The sequence below is a fragment of the Macaca fascicularis genome, chromosome 14, assembly GCF_037993035.2.
Source record: "Macaca fascicularis isolate 582-1 chromosome 14, T2T-MFA8v1.1".
In the NCBI taxonomy this organism is placed as follows: domain Eukaryota; kingdom Metazoa; phylum Chordata; class Mammalia; order Primates; family Cercopithecidae; genus Macaca; species Macaca fascicularis.
Genome location: NC_088388.1, coordinates 94,821,488 through 94,846,243, shown reverse-complemented (window position 1 = coordinate 94,846,243; position 24,756 = coordinate 94,821,488). Strand labels below are relative to the sequence as shown.

Below are 24,756 nucleotides of genomic sequence, written 5' to 3'. Positions count from 1 at the left end.
TTTCAGTGTTTCTTTTAAAAAGGTGCTTTATTGACTTTACATTTATAAAAGGTTAACATGTCTTGATCTAGTTGAAATTATGATTTATAGCAACATAACAATTATGTGTACAGTTCATATTCCACTCATACTGTACACCAGTAAAAGCAAATATTCAAAGGGTTCTCTAAGTTTCAAGATTAAAAACCATAATGCCTTGACTGAATATCATGATTACAAAACAGGTGTTAAGAACTGTGAAGGTATATGCTCACAACATATCCCTTCTCCCATTCTCACTTTATTCCAAAATCTCATTCCACTGACAATTTGTTTATACTTTCAAAAATCCTTTTATAATTTTTACAGATATAACTCAAAATGACTGCTTGAGTCTTTAAAAAAATTAACAGATTAAAAAGCAATACAAGTGCACTTAATACTGATCAAAGTCTGAAATGCCAAAAAGCAAAATAAAAATCCTCTGAAATATATATATATATTTAAATATAGGAAAACTCCACCAATAGTAGATACAAAGTATGTTTAATGGTTGCTTTGGAAAGGGGAAGTGGGCACTTCATGCCAGGGAGATTTAAAAATGAGACTTTTCAAGCAAGCACTGCCTATGGCATAGTCTCATATTTTGAAAATGTAAACCTAGTTTTAAATATAAAGAACTATTTTTAAAAAATCACACCCACAAGTAAAAAACTGGTAATCTGTTTACAAAGTGCAATATATCAGTACAGCAAACTCATCTCAACAAAACAAGATTATGTGTGGTTTCTCAGGCTTTAAAACCCCCCTGGTTTCCATTTAAATGTTTTAACACTGAGTCATCCTGCATACATGAAAAGCCTGTGTAATGAAGCCTGGGTCCCTTAACACCTGCTATTAATTAATTCCAACATAAGTGAGTATGAGATCTGGGAAGTAAATTGTCATCATCTGATTGATGAGGTACAGATTATCTGAATAAAATTTCTGACCTGGTTATGAGTCAGTAATCCCAACACAAACTACTGCTTTGTAGTGAATTCTGTATGGTTTGCATGTCCTTCAATAACTGAAGATTTTTTCTGCCTTTTTCTCCAGGTCTGAGTTTGGTAAAATCTTTCTTATTTGTGGTCCCTGTGATTCCAGAACGGCTGCTGCTGTTTCCTTCTTCATCAAGAGTCTTTTTGGTAGCTTTTAATTCCTTCTTCTGCTTCTCTAACTTCTGTTTCTCCAGCTATACCAAATAACCAAGGCAGGAAGGAAAAGGAGAATTTAATGAAAATATTTTGTTCTGACAACAAAAAGTACAAAAGAGTACCTTTTTTTGGTTAACTCTCATGCTAACTGAAACTCAAATAATACATTCTAGGCTTTTTTAAAAAGACTTCAAAACCTACTGCACTAGTCATTTAACACTTAAATATTAATATAAATGAATATATGCTTAAATATATATAACAATATACAAACAAGTAAACCTGAGTAAACAAATTCTGGTTGTCCTAAATTAAGGCAATATTGCCAAAGTACAGAACAGGGCGAGTGAGAAACAAGGGGAGTTGAAGGAAACTCATGGAGGCGGCAAAAATCAGACACACAGAAAAGAACGGGAAGGATTTTCACAAATGGGAGAAGAGGAGAAAGGCATTCTAGAAACTAGTCTGAGGAGGCAAAGAAGCAATTTCCAGATGGATGAACAGATGTAATTGGTAATGTATTAATACTATGAAAAGAATTTCATTTTTGTTCCATTATTTTAGAATAATTTAAACCAGGGGAGCTTTATTTTTACTTTAGCCAAACTGATGCTGGCATGTTGGTGTTCCATTAGAATAAGTCTAATTAGTATAAGCAACAAATTAAACCATTACTCCTTACTCCTACAGGAATAATTTGCTTGTATTTCTTTTTCATACATGAACTTTGAAAAAACATCCCAAGTTTTAGAGTTGAAAAGGCTAGTTTCATCCCAGCTCTGCCATTTCCCAGTGAGCTGATACTTGGGCAAGTTATTTAATTTCGCTGAGGATATATGCATACTTCCCAGAAAATGTGGCCTAGCATCCTCTTCTATGAGAATATACCCACTTCATAAGCCATTTGTGAAAATTAGATGATATACTCAAAGCACTTGGCACTGGGTCTATCATATGGCTACCAATCAACAGCCAACAAACCTGTTCTACTCTCTGAACTTCTCAGCCTTCTCCATTTCAGTCAGTGGAATCACCATCCTGCCTAACTCCCTCTCCTTCTACATGATACCCAGCAGCAAATAACCCCAATATTTTTTTTACTTCCAAAATACACCTCAAATCTGTTTACCTCTGCCCAAACCCAACTACTGTCTTGCTGACCACCACTGATATGTCTATAGCTGATCTCTCAGCCTCTCTGCCTTGATCCCATCACCCTACCCCTAGTCACTATAGTAATCTCTTAAATACCTGAATCATGTTTCTCTCTGGATGAAAACCCTTGAATGTGACGTCACCACTGCATCTAGTAGATACTACATTGTTGGCTGATATAAAATGATTAGTAACATAAATATATTTCACATATTTAATGTTTGACTTATTCCTTTGGAAACAGAATTTCCCAGGTGCTTTTTAAAAAAAACTTACTTGGATAAACTCAGAACTATTTAAATTCATCAAAGAAGTTAAAGCTTATTCATAAAGAATATTAAATACATTCAGTATTTGAAAGATTATCTTAGATGAATATGCTAAGTGACTAAAAGTGTCTTCTTTCCTAATCTACTTACCAATTCTTAATGAACAAATGTCTTCAGTAAAGAAGTATCTCCTGTAGATATTTATCTATGATACACTTAGTGTCATAATTTAATATTTGAATTAAAGTGTATTTTTTTTCTTAATCATTAGAAACTTGAGTGAAGGAAAACTGAGTTACCTGGGCTTGGTATTTTCGAACTTTAGTTATTTGGTTGGCTTTTGCTTCCATCCTTCCCACTAATGCCTCCAATTCACACTCTAACTTGTCTTTCAGTTCAACAGTTGGTGACTCCTGGATAAGTTTTGCAAGCTGCTGGTGATCACTATATACAAAGCAGAAGTAGAACGTGGTTAAGTTTTCTATGTTTCATGGCTAGGTCTATTATACCTTGCTCATTATGGGGTTACTGCCCCATGTATTTAAAAAATGACTCCATTTTTTGAATAGAGCAAGAAATTTTTTTTTGAGATGGAGTCTCACTCTGTCGCCCAGGCTGGAGTGCAGTGGCATAATCTCGGCTCACAGCAAGCTCCGCTTCCCAGGTTCATGCCATTCTCCTGCCTCAGCCTCCTGAGTAGCTGGGACTACAGGCGCCCACCACTATGCCCGGCCAATTTTTTTGTATTTTTAGTACAGATGGGGTTTCACCATGTTAGCCAGGATGGTCTCAATCTCCTGACCTCATGATCACCCGCCTCGGCCTCCCAAAGTGCTGGGATTATAGGCGTGAGCCACCGTGCCCAGACTAGATCAAGAAATTTTTAATTGAAAATATGAATTTAAAAGTTCAAGAAAGGCACTGGAGGGAAATGGAAGAGTTCTTAATTTCAAGGTTAAATCTTTATATTCATATTTTCCCCAAAAGAATACTGTATATGTAAAGGAAAATCTAGAGATGAATTTTGTTCTTCAGACACTCATGTCCTAACTTATCAATTAAGTTTAGCTAAAATGAATATAATGTCAGGCACTAGATAATGATGCAGTATACAACAGACCACATATACAACAGTGATCCCATAAGACTTGAATATCATATTTTTACTGTATCTAGGTATGTTTATATACACAAATACTTACCATTGTGTTACAACTGCTTATAGTATTTAGTAGTAGAGTAACATGCTGTATAGGTTTGTAGCCTAGGAGCAACAGGCTATAAGATTAGCACACTCCTACAGGCATAAGGAAAAAAAAATCGCCTAATGATATATTTCTCAGAGCACATCTCTGTCATTCAGTGATGCATGACTGTATATCATAAGTTCTCAAAGAAATAAAACTTAAATATAAACCTTGGTCTTCAAAACATTTAACAGTAAGAGAGAGATTTTACCCTTATTAGTTGTATTTGTTAAAGTCCCAGTAACTTGGTTGGTGTTAAGGATTGTGCTCAGCCATACTTGCTCAACAAAGGAAAGTAAGAATAATAAAGTCAACAAGTTTTTAAAAACTGAGGTTTTAAAACTAAATTGAATTAAAAAACAAACAACAAAAAACTCACAAGCTCATTTGCCCAAATTCATCCTGTAAAGTCTGTAAGACTTCTGCCAGCTCCTCATTAATACCGTTGGAGGGAGATGTTACTGACAACTTCTTACTTTTACCACCTCGTGAAGATACTTGCTTTGCCAAAGGAATACTGTTGATGACTCGATCATTGCACAAAGCTTTACTGTGTTGCTTCATCAGATGCAAGACAAGCTGAACATTGGCTACCACGGCATGGCTAGGACTTGTGGACTAAAGGAAGAAAAATGATGAAAGAAGTAACTGAAGTTATATTCTCTACACCACTTTCTATTCCCTAAGCCTAGGTAAAAAGAACTCTTCACCCTTCAAAGTACAGTATATAAATCCTAAAATTATTCTGATCATGATGTTCTTCTATTTGAAATCCTCTGATATAAATCCACTAACTATAATGTTTCAGAATGGAAAATAAGGCCCTACATCATTGAGCTGCAACCTACATTTCCTAGCCTCATGTCCTATCATCCTCCACTTTTCTCCATTTTGTGAACAAACCATATTTGCAGATGACATTTTTTGGTGTGTTAGCAACATTTATATCATTCTTTAAAACCCAGTTCAAATATATTATTTTTAAAGGCTTCCTTAAAACTGCCAGGTAATCAGTCCATTCTCAGATCACCTATAACACTTTTTACATATCTCTCTCATATCATTTATCATAATATATTTTAATTGCTTTTACATATCGATTTCACCTATTAAACAGTGTACATCCAGGTGGTAGAGACTTGTTCATTTCTCTATCCTGGAATAATAGGAAGCACTAAATACATGTCTATCACATGTGTAAGAAAAACCTGATAGACTTCTCAAAACTATTTTGTTTTTGTTTTAAACACTAAACCAACAATCTCAATGTACTATTCCATTTTATAAATAGATGGCTGGGCTTACTTGGCTCCATAAATATCATTAGATAGCATATTTAAAATGCAGGTTCCTAGGCAGCACTCCAAACTCACTGCAGAGTTAGAGTTTGGAAATTTGTTTTCAAGTCCTCCAGTTGATTTTGATTAGCCAGATTCGGAACCACCATGCTAAGGTAAACATATGCTTTCCTTCTTATCTTAGTTCCCATTGTTAGCTAGCAAATTGAATACAGCAGTATTATATATCACATCCAAGTGGGAGTTTATTACATCAATGCAAGGCTGGTCCACTATTCAAAAATCAATCGATGTAACCACTATTTTGCTCATAACTTGTAATATATATTTATTATACTAATTACCTATAAGTACACTTTCAGTATGCAATAATTTAAAAAATTCTCTTGTTCCTGTTATTTTTCTGATTATATTAATATGCACTTGACCCTTGAACAATGGAGGGGTTAGGGGCACCGACCACCCATGCAGTCAAAACTCTGCCATAATGAAACTTTATTTTCCTTCAACTTTTAAGTTCTGGGGTACACGCACAGATCTGTTACACAGGTAAATGTGTGCCATGGTGGTGTGCTGCACAGATCAACCCATCACCTAGGTATGAACCCCAGCATCCATTGGGTACTCTTCCTGATGCTCTCCCTCCCCGTTGACCAACTCCCCCACCAAACAGGCTCCAGGGCATGTTGTTCCCCACTATGTGTCCATGTGTTCTGATCATTCAGCTTCCACTTATGCAGCTGAGAACTATAATAAAACTTTGCCCTAAAATGTAACCAACAGCCCGCTATTGACTGGAAGCATTTATATTATGTTTTATGTATAAACTATATTCTAAAAGTAAAGTTAGAAGAAAATATTAAGAAAATCCTAAGGAAGAGAAAGTATATCTACTATTCATTAACTGGCTCACCATACAGGCCTTCATCCCCATTATTCACTGTTGAGTAGGCAGAAGAATGGGGTTGGTCTTGCTGTCTCAGCAGTGGCAGAGGCAGAAGGGGTGGAGAGGGTGGAGGGGGAGGCAGGAGAGGCTAACACATTCTGTGCAACTTTACAGAAATATACTATAATTTGTCTTGGCTTTTCTGCTTTTTCATTTCTCTAAAAATGTTTCTATATGATACCAATTATTCTTCCACCATTTGCTTTAGTTTCAGTGATGTATCATAGAAGGGTCTATGTCATAAAAGTCAAAAGCAGGTTGGGCACAGTGCTCATGCCTATAATCCCAGCACTTTGGGAGGCTGAGACGGGTGGATCACCTGAGGTCTGATTTTGAGACCAGCCTGGCCAACATGGAGAAACCCTGTCTCTACTAAAAAAATACAAAAATTAGCCAGGCATGGTGGCGCATGCCTGTTGTCCCAGGTATTTGAGAGGCTGAGGTGGGAGAATTGCTTGAACCCAGGAGACAGAGGCTGCAGTGAGCCGAGATGGAACCATTGCACTCCAGCCTGGGTGACAGAGCGAGACTCCGTCTCAAAAAAAAAAAAAAAAAAAAAGTGAAAGGCAGTCTTGAATAATTAGAACCCTTCTGCCAGACTGTCTAGTGTCAATGTGTTTTCTGACATTACTTCCACGTTGTCTTCCTCATCTTGTGGCACTGGTTTGAAAGCACTTGTATCCATCCCAGTTGTTAATTCCTGTCATGGTGTCTACTGACTCTTGAATTTCTCCAAGATTTGTATCCTGAAATCCTTCACCTCCAGCCTTCTTTTTTTTTTTTTGCCATATCTACAATCTCTTTCATGATTGGCTCTGTCACAAATCCTGTGAAATCATGCATATCATCTGGAGAGTTTTCTCCAACAGGAATTTATTACTTCAGGCTTGATGGCTTTCATGACTTTTTCTATAAAAATGATGACATCATCTTCAACTGTGTAATCCTTCCAGACTTTCATAATGTTCTCTCTGAAGTTCTCTTCCACAGCATTACGAACTCTTTTTACAGTGTATGTAATGTGCCTTAGAGGTCCTTATGCTCCCTGATCTAAAGGCTGAATTAGACACCTTGTGTTTAGGGGCAAGTAGACTACTTCCATGCCTTTGGTGTTGAACTTTCATGTTCCTGGGTAACTAGGGGCAATGCCTAGTATTAAAAAGACTTTAAAAGGCAGTCTCTTACTGGCAAATTACTTCCTGACTTCAGGGACAAAGCATTGATGGATCAATTCTTTTTCTAAATCCAGTTTAGAAAAAGGGTTCTCAACGGGGCATTCTTGTCGTAAACCCAAAGACTGGCAGTTGGGTATATTTCCCCTTGAAGGCTCAGGGATTAGCAGCTTTATAGACAAGGGCAATCCTGATTGTAAATCTGATTGTGTTTTCACGAAACAGTAGATTTAGCCTGTCTCCTCTTTCCTTAAATCCTGGTGCTGACTTCTCTTCCTTACTTATAAATATCCTTCATGGCATCATGTTTTTCCAGAATAGGGTACTTTTGTCTGCATTAAAAGCCTGGTTCTCCTCAATGATTTTCTTAATGGCATCTTAGGACTCATCTGCTGCCTCTTGGTCAGCAGAAGCATGACTTTTGTCTGCGTCTTGGGAGCACTTCCACCATCATTAGTAGCACTTGACATGGGTCCTATGGTATTATTCAAAGTATTTACCGTATTGTGCTAAACATGATGGTAAATACGAAACTGCTAGAGAACACTTTCTACTGTGACACACAATTTGCTGGAGAGATGAACTGCTCATTTGAAGATGATTAGCATCACACAGCATTTCAAGTGAATACTCCCAACCCTTGAGCTCATCACAATGACAACAGAGATGGCTACAAAATTATCAGTTGCATAGTATATACTACAGTTAATTTTATACAGTTATGATTTAATACTGCATCTTTATCTATTTACATTTATCTGTACTGTGAATGGCGCCATGTAGTCTGTGTGCAAATCGTTTTTGATAAATTAAAAAAACAGACTTGTGTACATTTTATGGTAGTAATAAAATGCACTCGTATTGACATAGTCAATTTTATGCATCCATGACATACCAACTTTTTCTTAGCTTCTGATATTTCTAAGATACAGTTTGCAAGTTTTTTCAAATTGCCAGAAATCTCCAAAAAATTTTCCAAGATACTTATTGAAAAAAAAATCTGCCTGTAAGTAGACCCACACAGAGTTCAGACTCATGTTGTTCAAGGGTCAACTGTACCTTTTTCAAATGCTTGTCACCACTAACGTATTATATTCCCCATGATTTCACTCCAAATTTACTGGGGGTTTAAAATAAATAAATATAAACAAATATAAAATTCAAAAGAACATTTACTTCCCAAGATGCTAGAATGACAATCTAGTTGGAATCGAAACATAACACCACCAGCAACACAGCTTATAAAGTAGTGTCAACTAGCACAGTTTTAGGCACTTCACTCAGTACTTGTTGCTATATGACGATACAGCTTTACATTCAAGTGCTAAAGAAACTTAAGATTCAAGTGTACGTATGACTGCTTCTTGGAGAATTAGTCCTAGATCTGGATGTGAGGGCAAGTAGTGCTATATGCTTATTCAAATATCTACCTGTATCTAAATATAACTCAACAGGATTGATACTAAAAATCCAATGCTACAAACATATTATTTCTTATTTCCTTGACCCCTATCTGAAACGACACCTTCTTCAATTTAGGGTCTCTGCTTTTACCACTTCCTTTCCACATATACTTTATCTACTTTAAGGTATCCTCCCCATCTCTTCCTTGCTTCCCCAATCCCAAAAAACCTCCCCCCATCTCATTTTCACATCACTGTGATCCACACTGGTACAGGGACAGAAAAATGTTCATTCCATTTACAGACATACTTGCAGATGCAGGGACTTAATTCAAGGATCAACACTGTACAAAAATAATCCAGAGTTTGACCAACTCACCTTCCCAGCTACAAATGGCATATCTCCCAAGCATAATCTATAATGTGGTTGTGCACCAAAATAGTTCCTAGAACTTTTCTGAATGAAAAGAAGAGGAAAACAATTTTATTTTATTCACATGATAATAAAAACTGACTATACATGACTAACTTGAAACTTCAGTTAACTACTGGGCTACTACTTGCCTTATCTATAGCTGGCATTATGATCATGAGCCAGCTCCTAATAGTACTTGTTAGCACGTATCCTAGCCTTGTAAAGGCTGGGGGAAAAAAAGCACTTGATAAAACAACAGTTACATTCTAAGTAGAAAATCAGTATACATATACACAAAACATTATAAGAGCACAAGATAATGCAGTACTAATAATAATGCTAATTTTGTATGGTGTTCTGCAGTTCCAAAATCCTTATATATTTTCTCTTATCAGGATAAAAATTTAGAAGTATTACTTATCTCCACCTTCTGAATGAAGAAATTGAGAATGAAAGATTTACTCTCTCAAGGTTGTAGTACACCATACAGTTTATGGGTGTTTTGACATAAACTATACCAAGTAATCAGCATTTTGCCTGATTTGGTTCTGTCTTCACACCTTTTCTGGTGGTTTTGACTTCTTTTTTTTAATTCTTCTTGCACTGGGAACACGTGGAGTTGCCTTATCTTCAAAAGTAAGTCTATTTGTTTCTAGACCAGTCTGCAACTAGGAAAAATGAGAGCCTAAAGTTAATGCTGTAGGAATAAAACCGATGAAAGCCTGTAAAAGCCAATAGTAGTATCTAACTGAAAAACATATTATAGCTGTGTAAAGTATGTCTTGAACCAATCTATCAATGATTGTCAAATATTTTAAATAAATACCAGTCTCTCATTTTATCTTGACCTTCTTTGTTATAATCTGTCCTTTCTTCAGTGTGGAACACATTACCTTCAGTATTTGTAGCTACTCCATAAATTCTATCTAATGAGTTAAAGGCAATGTATCTAACCCCAAACCATTGCTTCAATACATTCTCTTTTCAAAAATGGCATCTACTACATTACCAGACACAAAACAGCCAAAGAGCAGAATACATTTCTTCCCCTTCTAAAAAGCCATGCACTTACTATACAAGAAAAAGGAATTGAAAACTTATGTCCAAAAAAATACCAAAAAACACTGGAAGCTATCAGGCAAATGTTACCAAGTCCTTTTCTCTAGAAGCTTAGTAAGTATACTAATTTAAAAATATCCTGTCTTCATGGTAGAAATTCCACAAGCACTTACTAAGAATTTCAAAAAAGGACTGCTCTTTTCACTAAGCCAACTTTCAACTTTCCTTTAAACAAACAAACAAACAAAAAAAACAACAAAAAAAAACCTGTCCAGAATAGTGGTTGTTTCAAATCTGCCTATATGTACCAAAACTGTCTGCAGTTTATGAGGACAATTTGGATTGCCAGGTGGCTGTCCAGACCTCATGATTTTGGCTCTTCCAGATTGGGGAAATTCATATTTTAAAGTATTTTAAAAGTTCCCCAGGAAATTATAATGGAGCTAAAACATATATTCAGGACCAGTGGATTCCATAAAAACAGATATTGAGATTATCACTATTACTTCCCACATGAGTGTAGCTTTGGGGTAAAAAAATCTATTCTGTCACAAAGGAATACAGGAAGCATCTATACACTCCCAACACATCTAACATTGCTTTATACACAGTAAATTGACTAGATATAATTCAATGAACAGGAAATTACTACTCTAGAAGACTTATGATGCCTATGAGTGTAAACAGTATACAAGAACATTTTTTTGAGTATTTTAACTTCCAGTTTATTTATTCTTCCCAGCAGCTATCTTATTTCTGTGCTAGTTTTCAAACATTTTAAAGCACTTTCATTATTTTTTATTCTCATTTGATCACCCCAACACCAAGAAGATGCAAAATGCAGAACTTTTTTTTTTTTTTTTTTTGAGACAGTTTGCTCTTGTTGCCCAGGATGGAGTGCAATGGTGTGATCTCAACTCACTGCAACTTCCACCTCCCAGGTTCAAGCGATCCTCCTGCCTCAGCCTCCCAAGTTGCTAGGATTACAGGCATGCACCACCACGCCCGGCCAATTTTGTATTTTTAGTAGACAGGGTTTCACCATGTTGGTCAGGCTGGTCTCAAACAAAAATCCAGGCTCTGAATAGTTACATAACTTGCCCAACACTAGACTTGGAACCATGTATCTATCCCTCATTGTTCTTTCAGTACAATAATGTTCACCACCAACTCAAAATATTTACTGGTAACATATTACCAGCAACAACTAATTTGGTCCCTATGTGTTGCCTGCTAAATTAAGGAGAAAACAGAAGTACCATAAATTATTTTAAAAATTCATTAACTAAGGAACTTACTAAATTTTGTATTTCATATATAATGTACTCAACACCACAATGCATATAAAGCACAACCCACAAGTTTGTTACAAATATGGGAATGGAAACACAGTGAAGTGGCCAACCCTAAAGAGAAAATGGGCAAAGAAAATTTGTTGGTCAAAAATTAAGCCATGTGGCTATGTAACTCAGAAAGCACACTGAGGAAAAACAACAACAGTCTACAAATTGATCAGAAGGTAAATGTTTGAGAAAGAACTATATCTGATTTAATAGAAAATAAATTAAGTCAATAAATTTAGAGACGCACTAGAATAAACAAGGTAACAAAGATAACTTTTATATTCCTGTAATCACATATATGATGTGAGCCCAAGACACTGTAGGCATTTGGTCACAGATTGAACTGCAGAGGCTCTACCCTTTGGAATCAAGACCTGATTCTTGCGTTCATCCAAAAAAAGATACATGCATATGTCATAAAAATAAAAGACCCTGGAAGGGGCAGGGGAGTATCTGGGAGGAATTTGAGCAAATAAGCTCATAAGGAGAGTGTCTTCAGTTAAAAACATGAACATTTTATTTTACTGAGTCTATAAGTCAGACTTACTTCAGTAGTCTTGCTATGTATCTCCTGGAAACGCATTTCTGGTTGGTACATATAAACTCAATGCTTTTGTGAATCCACACTGCCTCACCTATTCTATCTGGTGGCCACTGCATGGGATAAAATCCAAAACTAGGAGAGAGTAGAGCTCATTTTCCTCATGTGGTGGCTTCTGTTAACTGCTCTGGGTCATTAGCTACTGGGGCAGCCCACTACCTCAACTTCTGTCCTGGCATCATGAGGTCACCAAAGAAGAGAAGTACCTATAAGTAGGACACTGAAAGAGGTTTTAAGGACACTGAAAGAGCTTTTAAATATTTCTGATAGTGGCCATAAGTTTTACATGGCTACATACCTTCTTATGTGTATAGTCTCTGATATTATCTAGTCTGTCATTTTTTAAAATGCTGACTGAAACTCCACAATTACAAACATGCTAAAAAACTGTACAAATTTTGCTGTCTATAAAAATACTTGTTCATAATTTTCCACATTAACCTGTATCTGAAAATTTATATGCTGCACTATTCTAAAATATAAATAATGTAAGATAACCAAATATAATTGTTTACTTGTATATAAAAAGCGGTAAGAAATATGAAGAGCCCACTTTCTCACATTTTAACTTACCTCAGCTGCCTTAGCTTGCATGCGTTTCCTTTCCTGTTCTTCTTCATGGAGTTTTGCTTCCAACTCTTGCATTTTTTTCTAGTGATAAAAATATCCAAAGGGATAAGGGTGAAAAATCTTAAGTGTCTGTAAAATTTTAATATAGCAGCATTGGAACATGTAAATTTTATCCTACTCAATATAAGGTGGTTAGATCACTGTAGTAATGGAGGCTGTGAGCTGGATGACACCCATGATGCTCTTCTATTGTGTTCAATTATTTATCATCTGTGAGGTAGGTGGATAAAATTACAGGTAAAATCTATGGCCAAAGAACATAGCACTGCATGAATGTAAATAGGGATATGGAGGCTAAATTTGGAACTTTATTTTCAGCGGTATTAAATATCTCCCAAATGAAATAATTAAAACTAAAATTAGCTCAGAGAGCAACTTAAACCAAGTGATGCAAGCTTTAAGGATACTCAAAAACATTTACTTTTTTAACAAATATTTTAATTTAAAAAAATGCCCACCGCCGGGCGCAGTGGCTCAAGCCTGTAATCCCAGCACTTTGGGAGGCCGAGACGGGCGGATCACGAGGTCAGGAGATCGAGACCATCCTGGCTAACACGGTGAAACCCCATCTCTATTAAAAAAATACAAAAAAACTAGCCGGGCGAGGTGGCGGCGCCTGTAGTCCCAGCTACTCGGGAGGCTGAGGCAGGAGAATGGCGGGAACCCAGGAGGCGGAGCTTGCAGTGAGCTGAGATCCGGCCACTGCACTCCAGCACTGGTGGCAGAGCGAGACTCCGTCTCAAAAAAAAAAAAAAAAAAAAAATGCCCACCAAGATTGTAAAATGTGAACACTCTCTCCAAAATTATTTTTTCTTTTTAAAACTCCAATATATTTCTTCATTATAAGATCATTTTTAATGCTATAAATATCCAGTGATACAAAATAATTAACCTTAAAAAAAAAACAAAAAAACCCTGATATATGTTAACAATAAAAAGACACATGCACTGACTTCTGCAAGGGCCTGCATTGTGGTAAGTTTGTTATACTCCTGTTCAAGTAGATCCAATTTTTCAAGTTGGCTCTGAACATGTGTTAGATCATGTTGTCGTTCTCTTTCTAGAGAAACCTGAAAAACAATATTCAATACAGCTTGATAATTTGACAATCAAAAAAGAGAAAAACACTTAACAGTGGATACTATTCTTACCTCAGTTGCCTTGGCTTATAGCTATTTATCTAATATGTAGTTTTATACAGTGACAATATCTTTATGCTCTGGGATAGCAGGGATTTATTGGACATATAGGCTTCACACACAGATAAATACTTTTAGTTTGGTCCTGTTAAGTAATCTCTTAATTAGGATAAAAATTACGGTTTTGGCATCTATCTTTTTATATTTCCTTTGAATTCTATGTATAATATCCTTTTAAACTTTTTTTTTTTTTTGAGACGGAGTCTCGCTCTGCAGCCTAGGCTGGAGTGCAGTGGCATGATCTCGGCTCACTGCAAGCTCCGCATCCCGGGTTCACGCCATTCTCCTGCCTCAGTCTCCCGAGTAGCTGGGACTACAGGCACCCACCACCACACTCGGCTATTTTTTGTATTTTAGTAGAGGCGGGGTTTCACCGTGTTAGCCAGGATGGTCTCGCTCTCCTGACCTTGTGATCAGCTCGCCTCCGCCTCCCAAAGTGCTGAAATTACAGGTGTGAGCCACCTTACCCGGCCCTAAACTTTTTTTTTTTTTTGAAGTTTAGAGTCAAAGATTTATAAAGATTGCCTCCTATATAGACTTTTTTTTTTTTTTTTTGAGACGGGGTATTGCTCTGTCACCAAAGTTGGAGCGCAGTGGCATGATGTCAGCTCACTGCAACCTCTGCCTCCGGGTTTCAAGTAATTCTCCTGCCTCAGCCTCCTGAGTAGCTGGGACTATAGGTGCCTGCCACCACACCCGGCTAATTTATGTATTTTTAGTAGAGACAGGGTTTCACCATGTTGGCCAGGCTGCTCTCAAACCCCTGACCTCAAGTAATCCACCTATAAACCACTACACTAGGATAATTTCAAATATACTAACTCAAGGTCTATTATTGGTGAAAAGTGCCTGAACTTGTAAACTGTGTCTTCAAAATAGGGCTATAACAATAGGTACCATATTAATAGAAATTTGAATGTGACAAATTAATATAAAGCAATAATTTAGGAATTTGTGTGAACTAATTCCCTTCTAGCCACATCTTAGTGGATATTAACAGCTCCTGACATCTATTACATATGCCTAATAGTTGTCTCTGAGATATATATTAGTCAAAACATCTTAAAGTTGTCTTACTAAACTGACCCTTCTCCAGCCCATCCACAGAAATGTTAGACAAACACAGCAGACATAATAATAATATATGATTATTGATGTGGTCTAGCTCTGTGTCTTCAACCAAATCTCATCTTGAATTGTAATCCAAATTGTAATCCCCACATTTTGGGGGAGAGATCTCATGGGAGGTGATTAGATCATTGTGGTGGTTCCCCATGCTGTTCCAGTGATAGTGAATTCTCACAAGATCTGATGGTTTCATACGGGCTCTCCCCTGCTTTGCTCTGCACTTCCTTCTCTTGCCACCAATGTGAAGAAGGACATGTATGCTTCCCCTTCCACCATAATTGTTAAGTTTCCCGAAGCCCCCACCAGACATACAGAACTGTGAGTCAATTAAATCTCTTTCTTTTATAAATTACCCAGTCTTGGTTGCTCTTTATAGCAGCGTGAGAATGAACTAATACAATTACACAGCAATTTTGAAAGCAAGAAAGGAAAATCCTCAGATACAAAAAAAAAGAGAAAGGAACTCAAAAGCAATGAAAGGATACTGAAGTCAATATCACACAAGGCAATATTGGAGCCAGGATACATAGAATGTGCAGGAATATAAAACTTTAGGCAATGTATAATTCACAATGATCAACAATATCAAGCCAATATAGTAACATAAATCTGAATCAGAACCAGTGATTTTATTTATTGTTTGTAGAGACTTGGTCTCACTCTGTTGGCCTGGCTGGTCTTGAACTCGTGCACTCATGTGATCTGTCTGCCTTGGCCTCCTAAGTGCTGGGATTACAGGTGCGAGCCACCCTGCCCAGCGAGAACCAGTGAAAACCATCAAGCCTAACCAAAGGCAAATTCACAATGGGCCCATAAGGCTGCCCACACAACTGAGGATTTTATTGTGGAATTACCACAATAAATGAAAAAATAAGACCACCATTTAACTTTTCTTTATTAAGTTCCCATTAAAAAAAACAAGATACCATAAGGGAAAATCAATAGATAAAACCAAACAAAGATTAACACTTTGAAAACATCAAATAATTTTTAAAAATTGAGATTCATAGTGTTCAAAGAGATGAAGGTATAAAAACCACAGAGTTACAATACATTAAAAGAACAAAACTAAGTAGATGGAAAAAGATCTAAATGAAAATGAAAACATATAACCACTGAAATAAACGCAATAACATAGTGAAGAGACCTATTGCACACAAGAATTAATTACTGAGACATTTTCTCAAATATTGTTGTATGATTGCTCAAATATTTAAGTCTAATTCTCTCCAACGAGAACTGAAAGCTGATTGAGGGTAGAAAGCATATACGGTAAGCCCTCTGTATCTGTGTTTTGCATCCATGGATTCGATCAACTGTGGATTGAAAATATACAAGAAAAAACAAAAAAGGATGATTGAGTCTGTACTAAACATATACAGATTCTTATTCTTATTCTTGATATTATTCTCCAAATATAGTATAGCAACTATTTACATAACATTTACATTGTATTAGGTATTATAAGTAATCTAGAGATAATTTATAGTATATGAGATTGGGTGTAGGTTATATGCAAATACCACACCATTTTATAGGACACTTGAGCATCCATGGATTTTACTATCCACAGGGGTCTCAGAACCAATTCACTCATGGATACTGAGGGACAACTGCCTAGTATTTCTTTTTTTACACTGCAGAGCATCTAGCATAATGTTAAGCATATAAACATTCAAATTTTGCATAATAAAGATCTCCACAAACTGTAGCACTGATAATGAATGTAAACTCCAGATTCATAACAGAAAAAGGAATAAGTTCTAAAAAATATACATAAGGCCAGGGACAGTGGCTCATCCCCGTAACCCCGGAACTTTGGGAGGCCGAGGCGGCCTGATCACTTGAGGCCAGGAGTTTGAGACCAGCCTGGCCAACATAGCGAAACCCCATCTACACATAAATACACACACCAAAAAGTTAGCTGGGCATCGTGGCACGTGCCGGTAATCCCAGCTACTCGGGAGGATGAGGCATGAGAATCACCTGAGCCTAGGAGGTAGAGGTTGCAGTGAACCGAGATCATGCCACTACACTCCAGCCTGGGTGACAGAGTGAGACCCTATTTCCGATCAATTGATCAATCAATATATTTGAGACTGATGTTGCGATATCTTGTCACAAATGTGCGGGTTACCTAAATATGAAGAGCTCTGGTGTAAGAAAGCACAAAAATGTTATGCTAAATAACAATTCTGAAGAGTTTTACAAAGTAATCTAATATCTCACTTGAGTGATTAAACAAATTTCAGAGATATAGAGTTATATGGTTATTTACACTTTTTATAATGTAGACTCAAAGAAGCTAACATAACTTTAAAACATCTCACAACTGTATTTTTACTATTTAAGTTAAACTCTACCAAATACAATAATAACAACAAAAAAAGCCAATCACATTTTTCGATTTCATAACTGATGCCAAGAAATTTCAGTCCTGGGCTATAACAGCACCATTAGTCCTCACCAAAAGAAAAAAAAATCTTTATTTAATTAGATTTCCCCATAACTAACTGTTCCTGAGTATCAATCTGTGAGGTGCTTTACTTACTTGTTTCTCTAGCACAGATGTCCTCTCCATTTCTGCATGCTTTATCATATTTCGCATGTATTCCAATTGTTTTTCTAATAGATTGCATTTATTTTCTGCAGCTAACAACTGAGATGTCAGTTCTAAAAAGAATACATAAGAAAAACAGATATCAACTCACCCATAAAATAGTTTTAACAAGCTGTTAACAGGACTTGAATCTACCGTGTATACAATAAAAACACCTTCCACAGACCTAGAAACCTTTTCAGATTACCAAAATCATTCTCTTTCTACATGCTAGTAAAACTGGCCTTGCATTCACTAAATAAATACCATGTATGATAACAGCATTTGCTCCTCAAAATGCACCTGAATACAATGCAGTTTTGTAGTACTTGAAGATACCACTACAAAACACTAATGTAGTATTTCTTTTAGAATACTTAATACTGCACAACACTTATTTTGATAGAATTTAATTTTCTTCATAAACAAACCTTGATTGTGCTTTGATTCCTCATTCTTTGAATTCTCCCTTTCTTGTATCTGTTCATCCAGTACTTTCTTATATTCAATTGTTTCTCTAGACAAGGTTTTCACACTTTCTTCTGCCTGAATCCTCTCAAGTTCCAAGCGTCGAATCTTATCTTGAAGATTCTTAAGAGCAGAAAATATGGCTGCCAAATACAAACACAAACGTGGATGCTATAACAGCATATGTGGAGAAAGTATATTAAGAAAGAATAAACTCATCTAAATAAAAGATAAAATTGATGGGTGAGTCCAGTGGAGGATCATTCTTTGGGAACAATAAAATGTTAATTATCTCATGTTTGTTTTTTAAGAAATCAATTTAAAGACACTGAGTGGGCCAGGTGCGGTGGCTCACACCTGTAATCCTAGCACTCTGGGAGGCTGAGGTGGGTGGATCAACTGAGGTCAGGATTTTGAGAGCAGTCTAACATGGTGAAACCCTGTCTCTACTAAAAACACAAAGATTAGGCGGGCGTAATGGCGGGCACCTGTAATGCCAGCTACTTGAGAGGCTGAGGCAGGAGAATCGCTTGAACCCAGGGGAGGGGTGGAGGTTGCAGTAAGCTGAGATTGCACCACTGCACTCCAGTCTGGGCAACAGCGTGAGATTGTGTCTCAGAAAAAAAAAAAAAGACAATGAGTGTTTGAAATGAGTTCAAGTAAAAGCCCCATTACTATGGTAAAAAAATTGCAAAGACTTTTATAAAGTGGTAAAAAATTTAGCCATCATACAAAGTTCACATAACAGTCCTAAAGTACATTACTGTCTTATTAATATATTACTTATTAAAATTATTAGTAAATATATTAGTAACTAGTAACTAATACTTAATACATTTTATTAATAGAAGCACATATAAAATCCAACTGTAGAGTTACAGTCGAGTGCAAATAAATACTATTTTTAATATCTGCATTTTAAGTACTTTCTAAACTCCCCTTCAAGTTTCTGATTATAAATTATGTTGACTGCAGTAAATGTAGATTGAGAAAAAACACGCTGAAAAATAACCAATAATCCTATTACACAGAGATAATGACTGTCATTTGGTTCTTTAAATTTTTTTCTGTATGTGTAAAATAAATTGAGACAAAATGTATGTAGGTTTTTTCACATTAGCATTATTAAATCGTGAAAATTTCCTCATGCAATCTGTCTTAAAAGATTTTCTAATGATCAATAATTAAAAACTAAAAAGTTCAACTACTGGCTCAAAGAACATTCATAGCCATTCTAATGAGAAAAATATGCTACTTCTAGCTATTTTTTATTTCCATTATAGTATAAATCTTTTCGTATACGTTATTGGCCCATTTTCTCCCTTTCATGAATTTCCTTTGCCTGTTTTTGTACGGGAAAAAGTTTTCTTCATTTTATTATCTGCCTTTAATTCTAGTTCTGATGTACAAATGTTTGGATTTTTCACAGAGGTATACCTAACATTCTTTCCCATCATGGCTTTTTTTTTTTTTTTTTAATACTTTAAGTACTAAGGTACATGTGCACCACGTGCAGGTTTGTTACATATGCATACATGTGCCATGCTGGTGTACTGCATCCATTAACTCATCATTTACATTAGGTGTATCTCCTAATGCCATCCCTCCCCCCAACCCCCACCCCACGACAGGCCCTGGTGTGTGATGTTCCCCACCCTGTGTCCACGTGTTCTCATTGTTCAATTCCCACCTATGAGTGAGAATGTGCAGTGTCTGGTTTTCTGTCCTTGTGATAGTTTGTTTAGAATCATGGTTTCCAGCTTCATCCATGTCCCTACAAAGGACATGAACTCATCCTTTTTTATGGCTGCATAGTATTCCATGGTGTATATGTGCCACATTTTCTTAATCCAGTCTATCATTGATGGACATTTGGGTTGGTTCCAAGTCTTTGCTATTGTGAATAGTGCTGCAATAAACATACGTGTGCATGTGTCTTTATAGCAGCATGATTTATAATCCTTTGGGAATATACCCAGTAATGGGATGGCTGGGTCAAATGGTATTCCTAGTTCTAGATCCTTGAGGAATCGCCACACTGTCTTCCACAATGGTTGAACTAGTTTACGGTCCCACCAACAGTGTAAAAGTATTCCTATTTCTCCACATCCTCTCCAGGACCTGTTGTTTCCTGACTTTTTAATGATTGCTTTAATGGCTTAGAATTGTCTTGGCAATGCGGGCTCTTTTTTGGTTCTGTATGAACTTTAAAGTAGTTTTTTCCAATTCTGTGAAGAAAGTCATCAGTAGCTTAACAGGGATGCCAGTGAATCTATAAATTACCTTGGGCACTATGGCCATTTTCACAATACTGATTCTTCCTATCCATGAGCATGGAATGTTCTTCCATTTGTTTGTGTCCTCTTTTATTTCATTGAGCAGTGGCTTGTAGTTCTCTTTGAAGGGGTCCTTCACATCCGTTTTAAGTTGGATACCTAGGTATTTCATTCTCTTTGAAGCAATTGTGAATGCCAGTTCATTCATGATTTGGCTGTTATTGGTGTAGAGGAATGCTTCTGATTTTTGCACACTGATTTTGTATCCTGAGAGTTTGCTGAAGTTGCTCATCAGCTTAAGGAAATTTTGGGCTGAGATGGGGTTTTCTAAATACACAATCATTTCATCTGCAAACAGGGACAATTTGACTTCCTCTTTTCCTAACTGAATACCCTTTATTTCTTTCTCCTGCCTGACTGCCCTGGCCAGAACTTCCAACACTATGCTGAATAGGAATGGTGAGAGAGGACAACCCTGCCTTGTGCCAGTTTTCAAAGGCAATGCTTCCAGTTTCTGCCCATTCAGTATGATATTGGCCGTCGGTCTGTCATAAATAGCTCTTATTATTTCGAGATACACCCCATCAATACCTAGTTTATTGAGAGTTTTTAGCATGAAGGGCTGTTGAATTTTGTCGAAGGCCTTTTCTGCATCTATTGAGATAATCATGTGGTTTTTGTCTTCGGTTCTGTTTATATGATGCATTACGTTTATTGATTTGCCTATGTTGAACCAGCCTTGCATCCCATGGATAAAGTCAACTTGATCGTGGTGGATAAGCTTTTTGATGTGCTACTGGATTTGGTTTGCCAGTATTTTACTGAGGATTTTTGCGTTGATGTTCATCAGGGATATTGGTCTAAAATTATCTTTTTCTGTTGTCTCTGCCAGGCTTTGGTATCATGATGATGTGGGTCTCATAAAATGAGTTAGGGAGGATTCTCTCTTTTTCTATTCATTGGAATTGTTTCAGAAGGAATGGTACCAGCTCCTCTTTGTGCCTCTGGTAGAATTCAGCTGTGAATCCATCTGGTCCTGGACTTTTTTTGGTTGGTTGACTATTAATTATTGCCTCGATTTCAGAGCCTGTTATTGGTCTATTCAGGGATTCAACTTCTTCCTGGTTTAGTCTTAGGAGGGTGCATGTGTCTATGAATTTACCCATTTCTTCTAGATTTTCTAGTTTATTTGGGTAGAGGTGTTTATAGTGTTCTCTGATGGTAGTTTGCATCTCTGTGGGATTGGTGGTGATATCCCCTTTGTCATTTTTTTATTGTGTCTATTTGATTCTTCTCTCTTTTCTTCTTTATTAGTCTTGCTAGCAGTCTTATCAATTTTGTTGATCTTTTCAAAAAACCAGCTCCTGGATTCACTGATTTTTTGAAGGGTTTTTTGTGTTTCTATCTCCTTCAGTTCTGCTCTGATCTTAGTGATTTCTTGCCTTCTGCTAGCTTTTGCATGTGTTTGTTCTTGTTTCTCTAGTTCTTTTAATTGTGATGTTAGGGTGTCAATTTTAGATCTTTCCTGCTTTCTCTTGTGGGCATTTATTTAGTGCTATAAATTTCCCTCTACACACTGCTTTAAATGTGTCCCAGAGATTCTGGTATGTTGTATCTTTGTCCTCACTGGTTTCAAAGAACATCTTTATTTCTGCCTTCATTTCGTTATTTACCCAGTATTCATTCAGGAGCAGGTTTTTCAATTTCCATGTAGTTGAGTGGTTTTGAGTGAGTTTCTTAATCCTGAGTTCTAGTTTGATGGCACTGTGATCTGAGAGACAGTTTTTTTTAATTTCTGTTCTTTTACATTTGCTGAGGAGTGCTTTACTTCCAACTATGTGGTCAATTTCGGAATAAGTGTGATGTGGTGCTAAGAATGTATATTCTGTTGATTTGGGGTCGAAAGTTCTGTAGATGTCTATTGGGTCCACTTCGAGCAGAGCTTAGGTAAAGTCCTGGATATCCTTGTTAACTTTGTCTCGATGTGTCTAATGTTGATAGTAGGGTGTTAAAGGCTCCCATTACTATTGTGTGGGAGTCTACGTCTCTTTATAGGTCTCTAAGGGCTTGCTTTATGAATCTGGGTGCTCCTGTATTTGGCACATATATATTTTGGACAGTTAACTCTTCTTGTTGAATTGATCCCTTTACCATTGTGTAATCATCTTGTCTCTTTTGATCTTTGCTGGTTTAAAGTCTGCTTTATCAGAGACTAGGGTTGCAACCCCTCTTTTTTTTGTTTTCCATTTTCTTGGTAGATCTTCCTCCATCCCTTTATTTTGAGCCTATGTGTGTCTCTGCACATGAGATGGGTCTCCTGAATACAGCACACTGATGGGTCTTGACTCTTTATCCAATTTGCCAGTCTGTATCTTTTAATTGGAGCATTTAGCCCACTTGCATTTAAGGTTAATATTGTTATGTGTAAGTCTGATCCTGTCATTATGATGTTAGCTGGTTATTTTGCTCATTAGTTGCTGCAGTTTCTTCCTAGCACCAATGGTCTTTACAATTTGGCATGTTTTTGCAGTGGCTGGTACTGGTTGTTCCTTTCCATGTTTAGTGCTTCCTTCAGGAGCTCTTTTAAGGCAGGCCTGGTGGTGACAAAATCTCTCAGCATTCCCTTGTCTGTAAAGGATTTTATTTCTCCTTAACTTATGACACTTAGTTTGGCTGGACATGAAATTCTGGATTGAAAATTCTTCTCTTTAACAATGTTGAATATTGGTCCCCACTGTCTTCTGGCTTATAGAATTTCTGCAGAGAGATCTGCTGTTAGGCTGATGGGCTTCCCTTTGTGGGTAACCTCATCTTTCTCTCTGGCTGCCCTTAATATTTTTTCCTTCATTTGAACTTTGGTGAATCTGACAATTATGTGTCTTGGAGTTGCTCTTCTCGAGAAGTATCTCTGTGGCGTTCTCTGTATTTCCTGAATTAGAATGTTGGCCTGCCTTGCTAGATTGGGGAAGTCCTCCTGGATAACATCCTGAAGAGTGTTTTCCAACTTGGTTCCATTCTCCCCGTCACTTTCAGGTACACCAATCAAGAGGTAGCTTTGGTTTTTTCACATAGTCCCATGTTTCTTGGAGGTTTTGTTCATTTCTTTTTACTCTTTTTTCTCTAAACTTCTCTTCTCGCTTCATTTCATTCATCTGATCCTCAATCACTGATACCCTTTCTTCCACTTGATCGAATCAGCTACTGAAGCTTGTGCATGCGCCACATAGTTCTCATGCCATGGTTTTCAGCTCCATCGGGTCATTTACGGTCTTCTCTATGCTGTTTATTCTAGTCAGCCATTCATCTAATCTTTTTTTAAGGTTTTTAGCTTATTTGCGAAGGGTTTAAACATCCTCCTTTAGCTCGGAGAGGCTTGTTATTACCGATCGTCTGAAGCTTTCTTCTCTTAACTCATCAAAGTCATTCTCTGTCCAGCTTTCTTCCATTGCTGGCAAGGAGTTGCTTTCCTTTGGAGGAGAAAAGGAACTCTGATTTTAGAATTTTCAGCTTTTCTGTTTTGGTTTCTCCCCATCTTTGTGGATCTACCTTTGGTCTTTGATGATGGTGACGTGCAGATGGGGTTTTGGTGTAGATGTTCTTTCTGTTTTAGTTTTCCTTCTAACAGTCAGACCCTCAGCTGCAGGTCTGTTGGAGTTTGCTGGAGGTTCACCAGCAAACTGGGTATCACCAACGGAGGCTGCAGAACAGCAAATATTGCAGAACGGTAGATGTTGCTGCCTGATCCTTCTTCTGGAAGCTTCGTGTCAGAAGGGCACCCAGCCGTATGAGGTGTCCGTAGGCCCCTACTGGGAGGTGTCTCCCAGTTAGGCTACTCGGGGATCAGGGACCCACTTGAGGAGGAAGTCTGTCCATTCTCAGTCTCAAACTCCATGCTGGGAGAACCACTACTCTCTTCAAAGCTGACAGGGACGTTTAAGTCTGCAGAAGTTTCTGCTGCCTTTTGTTCATCTATGGCCTACCCATAGATGAACTCCATAGAGGTGGAGTCTACAGAGGCAAGCAGGCCTCTTTGAGCTGCGTTGGGCTCCATTCAGTTCAAGTTTCCCGGCTGCTTTGTTTACCTACTCAAGCCTCAGCAATGGTGGGAGCCCCTCCCCCAGCCTCAATGCCGCCTTGCAGTTCCATGTCAGACTGCTGTGCTAGCAGTGAGTGAGGCTCCGTGGGCGTGGGACCCCCCGAGCCAGGCGCAGGATGTAATCTCTTGGTGTGCCATTTGCTAAGACAGTTGGAAAAGTGCAGTATTAGGGTGGGAGTGTCCCGATTTTCCAGGTACCAGCTGTCACGGCTTCCTTTGGCTAGGAAAGGGAATTCCCCAACCCCTTGTGCTTCCTGGGTGAGACAACGCCCCGCCC

At 37.4% G+C, this 24,756-nt stretch overlaps 1 protein-coding gene across 7 annotated transcripts in view; it reads right to left on the bottom strand.

Annotated features, from left to right (window-relative positions):
- The window catches only part of CEP57 (centrosomal protein 57), a 44,486-nt gene that overhangs the window by 2,519 nt on the left and 17,211 nt on the right, over positions 1–24,756 (bottom strand). For 3 of the 7 annotated variants that reach the window (XM_065528910.1, XM_015435326.3, XM_074015105.1), the window contains 9 exons: positions 18,071–18,250; positions 17,592–17,713; positions 13,667–13,783; positions 12,657–12,734; positions 9,641–9,748; positions 9,045–9,122; positions 4,226–4,464; positions 2,899–3,043; positions 972–1,213 (listed from right to left, as the gene is read on the bottom strand). In XM_065528910.1, the coding sequence (XP_065384982.1) occupies positions 983–1,213; positions 2,899–3,043; positions 4,226–4,464; positions 9,045–9,122; positions 9,641–9,748; positions 12,657–12,734; positions 13,667–13,783; positions 17,592–17,713; positions 18,071–18,250 (1,298 nt within the window). In that variant the 3' untranslated portion in view covers positions 972–982. Of the gene's footprint in view, positions 1–8; positions 1,214–2,898; positions 3,044–4,225; positions 4,465–9,044; positions 9,123–9,640; positions 9,749–12,656; positions 12,735–13,666; positions 13,784–17,591; positions 17,714–18,070; positions 18,251–24,756 lie in introns of those variants that run through there. The other 4 variants (XM_065528909.1, XM_005579410.4, XM_074015104.1 and 1 more) reach the window with 2 other exon arrangements.